Consider the following 8,592-nt stretch of genomic DNA (forward strand, 5'->3'; position numbering starts at 1 on the left):
GTCGGGGAAATAAGTATCAGTTCACCATTTTCTCCAGGGATGTGCTTCTTAGCTTTGAGTTTAGTAATTAATAATTAACAACCACTGAGAAGAGGAGAATGGTCAAAAGAGGCGAGATATTATCATAATAAAACTATCCCCAATATAGTTTTTGTATTGTAAATGATCCACTTTTGTCTGCCGGAGCTCAGTTACTTTCCCCGGAAGTAAGTAAATAACTCGTCAAACGTTTTCAAGTATGAATTACTTAAAAAAAAAAATGGATGTCTCGTTAACAACCTTGCTGGTATGATCAAAGCATAGTAGTACTAGATTGGATGCAGATTGGACCTTGGCAGCCCGATCCGTTACACCAACGTGGCCCTGCCTCCTCTCTCTCTCTCTCTCCCTTTCTCTCTTTCGGCGGAGATGGCGCTGCCACTACCAACGCCACAACTAAGCTCTCTCTCATGAGGCCAGTTGAGGTGGGTGGAAGATTTGTGGACCAAAGATACAAGTTGGTTCAGCGCCTTCCCCCTTTCTTTCTAGCAATTTCTTCAGGTTTTGGCTGATTAACCACCATTTCTAGAGAGCGGGGATGAGTCATGAACTGCCAAAAGCATGCAGGAATGAGTCATGCACTGCCAAAAGCATTTAATTTGTGGCTTGTCTAATGGGCATCTAGGGAGTTTGTTTTCAATTCTAGTCATGGATTGTCGATCTTAGATCACTCTATGGGTTCCTTGCGAAGTGTGAAATAATCCGTACTTTCTGCATTTGTGAAGCATAAAAATGGTCAGAGTTTTGATGAATGTAAATTTTTTACTGTTTCCTTTTCTAGATTTCGTATAACGTAGTTTTAGAATAAAAAATACCTTAAACGGAGAAATGCTTTGGCCCAGTAATGAAACCACTGCTAACCTACCATTATTGGCTAAGTGTGCAGGTTTCATCAGCAGTTGCGAATCGAGCGGCTTGATGCCCTTTATGGTTAGGAATTTTAAACTAAATTCTTATTTGGCCCTTGAGACTGATGGGGAGGTCTAGTTTTGGGCAAGAATGTGGAGAAGAACTCGATGAAGAATGAGTTCTTAAGCGTGGCAAGCAAGTACTGTCGACGAGATGATAATGGATGCAAATACAGAAAGGTTTATTCAAGAATTTCGAAAATGTGGACCGTAGTAAACGTTATGAGCTTCTTCGAGGTAACGTCTCCTTTGTTTTCCCATTCTTTAGTTTGCTAACACAGTTACTTTTGCCTTTTCTTGGTTTATTCGTGGTGGAAAGGGTAAACGGTAGGTATTCCTCTTGAAGACCTAAAAATACTAACTACATTATTAATATTTTGCTGCTGTTGAGTGGCTTGGCGATGTGAATTGATGAAGTATCAAACTGTAGACTGTAGAAGCTTGAAAACCAACAATACTGGCTCTACTAGTTGGTTGCTAGTTGACTTCTTTTCAAATTGAAGGCGTACATTCGTGATAATGAAAACGGCATTGCATAGTTATGCAAGATGTTGTAGTTCTTATAGTTAAATGAATTTTTTACTCGTTTCAGCTTACGCAATTTTGGTATAGTAAATGTCCTTGACGGCAACTTGAATGGAAATCACATAGAAGGAGGTAGAGTGATCTATTTGCTTTCGAATCTTGGAAAAATCTTCCTATTGGTAAGAAAAGCAATAAAAAGGGAGAAATAGTTGACGTTTCTAAAAATAACGTTACAAACATAAAGAATTTTTGAAAATAAAATCTTGCATAACCTCTCCTCGAAATGCTAAAATCTTCAAACAGTTTAATGACGAATTTTAAACAATATCGTGATGTAATCCTGTCTATTTTTCAAGAAACTATGCAATGTTAACAAGATATAATTGGAATCTCAACAAAAGACAATTTTCAACAGTAAGAAACTGATTCACAGGGTTTGACAGTCAGATGAGTCCAAGCATCACACTCGTAAAGTTGACAGTCCAAGTTTTCTGAGAAAGGGTGTGGAAGTGCTACATTTAGATAATATTAATACTTAAGGGGCGTCATTGTTAATGTTTAGACTGGTGGCATCTATGCCCCTGCCAAAATACTGAGAGCTCTGTCCATTCGCGAAGGCTGTATGCTATTATATCTGACCTAGGTTAAAATGAAAGGAGGATGGGAGGAAATATAGTCAGCGGATCGGTTGATTATAGCTCCAGAACAGCATCTACCTAGAACTACCTGTCCGTCTTCTGAAAACAGCAAAATCTTGTTGTTCTAGTGATTCTGTATTACAACAATGTTGTACCTGAATGTTTTTCCACCATTCCAACGCTATAAGCCTATATCTGCAAAGTCTCCTTCTTTACCATATGTTGAACCTGAGGTAGGGGAGGTTTCCAACCAGTGCAGAGTTTTCTATACATTCCAATTATGTGAAGTTGTTAACTGAGGATGAGATGTAATATATTTGTTTCACCATGTTGATTGTTGTAAATGAAAATTGCTTTATGCACATTGGTGTTTTAAGAAAACCGTCGTTTAAATTCATTACCTAATTCCTAATTGTGTTTATGTTTCAATCATCATTGGACATGGTCGACTATTTAGCGATTCTGGTAGTTGGTGCTAAATCGAAGTCCATAGCAACTGATAGCCAGTAGCAACTGCTGACTGATTTTGTTTTCAGGTCCTTATATTTCATTATTTGCATGGGCTCGTCAATATTTTGGTATGTGGTCATAGCATGTCATCGCTTTCTTATTCCATGCACACCCTGAAGTGTTTCATAGTTGAGGTAAAAAGGTGAAATCTAAGTAAGAACAATTATCCCCTGAAAGTTCATTTTATGTGACTTTCCTTACCATGAAGGAGCTGAGTATTTTAGAATATGCTCATGGTAAGAGGTTCTGTTGGCTAGTTTCATCCTGGCTGAGGTGTTCTTACATTTGCCATCAAGATCACATGATTGTACATGGACAGATTGTGTTGTAAAAAGTTTCCCTTTGAAATAGTTCAAACCTGATGTCTGAAAATATGTACCATCTTGTTGATGAGGCACACTTGCATAGTAATGGAACTTGGGAGAAGCAAATCCCGCTATGCAGAAATAGGAACTTGGCAAAAAGAATAATAAAATATTCCTTTCTTCATCGATATCAAAGCATAAAGCATGAGTAAATATGACTCTATCATGGCGTCTCCACAGAGAAATTGGAGGTCAGTATGGCGTTGCCAGATTTTTCTCTCTCATCAACATTCTTTTCTGCTTAATTTTTTCCAGCTGGCATATGACCACATCAACACTGTAATGACACAATAGATATAGAGCACTATCACAATTTCTCTTTTACTCATGAAAGTTAGAGCATCTAAAAGAGAATTGAACATCAACCTTAAGGCTACATGGATCAGATAAAGTGAAGGTTGATGAGGCTGAAGAGTCGGACTGGCTTTATGTCAAATATGTCTAATACGAAGTAAATGTGAAGGAACTAAAGCATAATTCTGTCACCATGGGGTCCTGCCTCTCTCAATGGCAGAATGATCAGTATAAGTCAGGATATAGCGTAGGTCCAGGTAGGAAGCAGCGTCACTTGATTTTCTGAGTATTGTAAGAATTTGTTTGCACCTGCAGGCGAGTGTGTTTCATTTAGTTCTATGTCAAAATATCCCATATGCTCTCTATGGTGGGAACCCAAAATCGACCACCATCTTCTATTATTGAGGCCATTTATTTTCTTGGACAAATGCTTTGTCAAACATGCTTTTATTTGTCTTTTCAGATCCTGCAAGTCTTAACATCAATGTTAAGTGTCTGCTCTTCCTGTCTGCTGCGAAGGAGCATAGAGTCCCTGAGGAGGGTTAATGGAGCTCGTTCCTTTCCTCTAGTGGCCACATGTTACCTGTCATAAAGTTGAGGTCCCCTTTGTCTTGGCGTCATGGGAAGGATATTGTGCTTCTCAGTCAATAATCGATAATGGGCCTTCATTGTTGTAGGTCAATTCCTTTGCTGGTCCTTCTGCCTTTTCACTTTATTGCACCCTTCCATGATGATTCTGCCTCAGATGCGCAAGAATTTTTCTGCAAGGGTGCATGCATTTAGTAGTTATTGGAAAAAAGAACGATGTACTTGTGAGTTGTGAATGCATAAATATGTCTTCCACATTAGCAAATCTGAAGGTTTTTTTGCTTAAGAGTTTGATAGATCATAGTATCCCCATTCAATTATTTCACCGAAATGCTTCCCTCTGTCTCTGGTTATGGCGGCAATGAAGCAACCATTGATCTGGGCCTGTCACTAGGAAGTTGGTTGCAACAAGAGGCTAATGCACCTCAACAAGGTCAGTTTCTGACATTCTTTGTCATCAAAACCCTGTCCTGAGTTTCATATTAACAAATACATTTGGAAACCATATGACTAGCTTGGTGCCCTGTTTCAGCCTTACAGAAAAAAGCCTCGATGGTCAACCTTGAGGTAGGGATTGAAGAAGAAGCAGGAAAGCAGAGCACGCGAGGAAGTGGCTTTGTGAAGGTTAATATGGATGAGATTGGAATTGGTAGGAAGATATGTGTCATGGATTATGCTGGTTATGCTGGCCTGGCACTTGAATTGGAGAAGATGTTTGGTATGTTTCATCTTACTTTGTGTCCATGCCTTTGGAATAAGTTCACATTTTGAGCATTGATTGATTTGACTAGATCTGTAAGATTTGACTGTTGAATGAACTGTTGTAACTCTGGAGTCGCTGATGTTACAATATATTTCATTGTGAATTAAAAAGCCGAAGTCAAGTTAATTTGGCTGTGTACTGAACTATTATAATTATACAGTTGATGACCTGAGGATCTCATTTCATTGTGAATTTAAGAGGCAGAGTCGTCCACCCTTTGCAAACTTTTTGCCAAGATGATCACACTTTCATGAATAACTTTCCGCAGGAACGCATAGCCCTTCTGGTCTACGGTTGCTGGATCAAGATTCTTCATTCTCGCTGGTTTACAAGGACAGAAACACTGGGGATTGGATGCCCATTAGTAATTTCTCATGGCAGTATGTTTTCCTTCCCAAATCTTTGGTTTCAACCATGGTTATCGTATCTTCATTTTGGTTATCATCATTACTTTCCCACAAAATAAGCTCAGCAATCAGGAATGTATATGTAAGATGCTGCGAAACGGGTATGCTGAAGTTAATTCAGGGAAGCTGCTCTGTGAAGTCCCCAGTACACACCCTTTCGTTGTCAAGACTCAAAACAGCAAACACCCTATATACCCTTGCAACACTATACATCTATTCCGACTCTTTCACAAGAGCACTGATCACTTTCTCCAAATTTCATTGGCATGGAGAAAGAAATAACAGGAAACGGTTTCACCTCAACCATGGGTTGGAATTGGCTTTTCAACCACACCTTACTTACATGAGGAAAAAATGTAAGTAAAAAGTTAAAAAGACAACATGCTTTCCAGTGTTTAAGTCTTGCCGGTTCTTTCTTCTTCATGTGTAGATGTTTTTCCTTCTCTTCTGTAACGACGGCGACGTCCCTTCCATACTTTCAAGGTCGATCAAGAAATTGGTGGAGCGACGCGGCCAGACACCCCTACCTAACGGGCCAGGGCATGGTAAATGCCTGAATGTGACTGCAGCGCTTGTCTTCTCTGCACATTCTCGACTGTCTGCCTGCCGAGCCCCACATGGGCACTTCCCAGACAGCCGGTCCCGTTTGCTTACCTTACCCATCACTGTGCTCAGTGTCAGCAAGGTCATGGTGTTCTTCTAGCTATGGATGAAGATCTGATTTAAACCCTCGGTAACAGTCATTGGTAAAACAAAACCTGTGGCATTCAAGCCGAAGCAAATTGCAGATTTGGATGCATCTATAGATATGGTGCTCGGTCATTATTGCGACGGTCTGCCGCACATTGATATAATGCAAATCCAACCCCGGTGAAGGAGGAAAACCGAAACTCTTAAACTCTTATTAAAAATTAATTTAAATAACTTATGAACGTTCTAATGTGTTTATAAATACTAATTCAACATACGATATGTGTTTAGTTCAACTTGTTTTTAAGAAGAATATTGTTTTTTATACTATTAACAATTTGATGTCATAAGAGCTGTTTATTTTTTTATTACTACGAAAACAGGTTAATTGAAAAAATGGTTGACTTAGTGTATGATTATCATCAAGATATTCTTAAGATCATACGTATACAGTTAGATTCTAAAAAAAACTACTTTAGCAGTCCATGAAGTCTGGTTTTTAGTCCTTCACCTTCACCTGAGATGTACCAATTACTATATATATATATATATATATATATATATATATATATATATATATATATATATATATATATATACATAATTTTTGTAGGGTTTTCTGGGCAAGTTTGAATGAAGAAATCCTTGGCTTCTCAGAACACACTATTGTATTTGGTAGTATGTTTAATCGTATCCACCCAATGCATTGCCTAGGGCATGCTTGATTAGATGCATATACCAACTTTTTTTATATGAGTGATTGGTAGATACATGACCACTTGGGTAAGGGATAAAACCAGACCTCTTATATTTATGTTAGAAAGTGTTCTAAACAAAATATGAACTTTCTATTGTCTTTGTAAACATTAATTTAATATCAATCACGCTTTAGTTTAATTATGTAAAAAAAAAGGATATTTCTATTATCAAAATTTTGATGTTTTAACAGCAGTTTATTTTTTATTATTAAAGAACATTATTTAAGTAAGAAAAAAAATTATCTTCACCAAAACATTCTTTATATATATACATATATATATTTATATTTATTAGGGCAGAGTTAGGATTTTCCCTTAAAAAGGGCCACTATATAGATTTTCATTGGAAGTAAATGAATTTTTTAAAATTATATATATATATATATATATATATATATATATTGGAAGTGTGGTTCATGACACCCGTCGGTCCCCTGGTTCCGCCATGTCTCCCACTCAATAATGATAAGAAGTGCATGCCTAACATATTGAACTGATTGCTTTATATTGTCAAAAGCACTAATAGGTGCCTGGGTGCTCAAGGCCCAAGGGGCATTGCATGGTGCTGAGTGAAGACCTTTGCCGTCGATTTAATTTTGGTGGATGCTATGCCTTTGTGCTATGGTGAGGGAATGCAGTAGTAAGTTGACGGTACATTGAACCCACTCTAGATGCTGATGCAGTTTTCGACCCTAGGGTCATTGTGCGTGGTAGGTAACTTTCCTTACTGACTCGAATCATAGGTGCCTGGGTGAAGCTTAGCAGGAGAATGGCGAGACACGAAGTAAAAAATGAATTAGAGATCTGACATAATTAAAAACGACCAGTTTCATTATACTGTCTAGGTAATAAGTGATATATATGTACCACTGCTTCCCAGCAGGCTGCATAAGAAGTGATACCATTGCTTATACATACACACACACAAAATCAGACATGATCTACAGAAAAATCGGCTGTCCTAGTGATATTAGCCTTTACGATAAGACCATTTCCACAACCCGCAAACCCTTTCTCAACACTTGTTCCGTCAGCAGGAAGAAGAATTCTACTGCACTCCTGCCAAAATCTTCTACCTTCTAACCATTGTCTGAGATTTGGCACTAGTGCTTCATTTGTTGAAACTATGCAGATCCGACCGCCATATTCTTCGTGAAATCTAAGAGTCCTCTCAGGAATTTGAAGCTCATCTTCAAAGTCGCTGCTCTTCTCCATTCACCAACCCTGCAACCCCAGCCGCTTACCAACTGCCTATGGAACTTTAACATAAGCAGGTCTTTTGGGAACTGGATAGTTTAAATCGAAGCGTCTATTCCTAATATTTCAAAGCTGAAGTAATTATTGATAAATCCACTAAAATCTGCACAGGTACCCCCGAACTTGGATTTTTTTCGCCATAGATGGTTGCTACGTTCAATTTTTCGTTGTATACGACAGCAGTGAAAAGTATACCTGTTATACAATTTCTTGTGGTAAATCGGCATGGATGATTTCTTCAACTAATAGAAAGCTATTTATTGTGCAGAGAATTTGTGCAGAATGCAATGAGGCTGAGGATTATGCGGAAGTGATGAATTCCTCGTTTGATGTAATGCTGTGAAAATGCTACTCAATAACTTGGTTGCCATGACTCTGTGTTCTCAGCCAGACTTCTGATGTGCACTTTTAATTCAAGAAACTTGTTTAAAAAGTTTGAAGTTGATGGATGAAATGCTTTAGGGTTCTTTTTGAATTATTCCTTACTTGTTGGCAGTTGACACGCTCATCTCTGCGGAGACTAATTTGTCACAACGTAGGAGTATTCTAAGTAGCATTTTGGGGCCATGGGAAGAGATTCCAAATTAGCACCAGGTTGGACGTTTATCACCATTTGTGAAGCAGCTTGATCAAGCTAGTGACATTATGCTTGTGCAGGTCGACAGAGTACCGGTCGAGCTGATGAGCAGAGTGTTGGTATCATGGCAGACCATCATGGTTCACCGAACCGAGCAATGGTTGCATGCTTTGGCCTCGAGTTGTGCTGATAACTCATAAGGCCTGCTTGTGTATTCTGGGTGAGTGGAAGAATATTTCATTTTAACGTTTGTCTGAGAGTTGAAGCCCTCAC

At 38.5% G+C, this 8,592-nt stretch overlaps 1 protein-coding gene across 10 annotated transcripts; it reads left to right on the top strand.

Moving 5' to 3' along the window:
* Window positions 1-342: 342 nt before the first annotated feature.
* LOC116263959 (auxin-responsive protein IAA32-like) lies at window positions 343-8,204 on the top strand. Of its 10 annotated transcripts, none has more exons than XM_050080387.1 (6): window positions 343-464; window positions 926-1,184; window positions 3,743-4,300; window positions 4,400-4,585; window positions 4,899-5,393; window positions 5,521-5,924. In XM_050080387.1, exons 3-6 carry the CDS (start codon window positions 4,198-4,200, stop codon window positions 5,592-5,594), a joined length of 858 nt encoding a protein of 285 aa, XP_049936344.1. In that variant the 5' UTR covers window positions 343-464; window positions 926-1,184; window positions 3,743-4,197; the 3' UTR covers window positions 5,595-5,924. The 10 variants fall into 10 exon arrangements, with proteins under 10 accessions (XP_049936344.1, XP_049936346.1, XP_049936343.1 ...); XM_050080389.1 differs by having other exon boundaries at window positions 353-464; window positions 919-1,184; XM_050080386.1 differs by having other exon boundaries at window positions 370-496.
* The last annotated feature ends 388 nt before the right edge of the window (window positions 8,205-8,592 follow it).

Source organism: Nymphaea colorata, chromosome 11 (assembly GCF_008831285.2).
Source record: "Nymphaea colorata isolate Beijing-Zhang1983 chromosome 11, ASM883128v2, whole genome shotgun sequence".
Taxonomy (NCBI): Eukaryota; Viridiplantae; Streptophyta; class Magnoliopsida; order Nymphaeales; family Nymphaeaceae; genus Nymphaea; species Nymphaea colorata.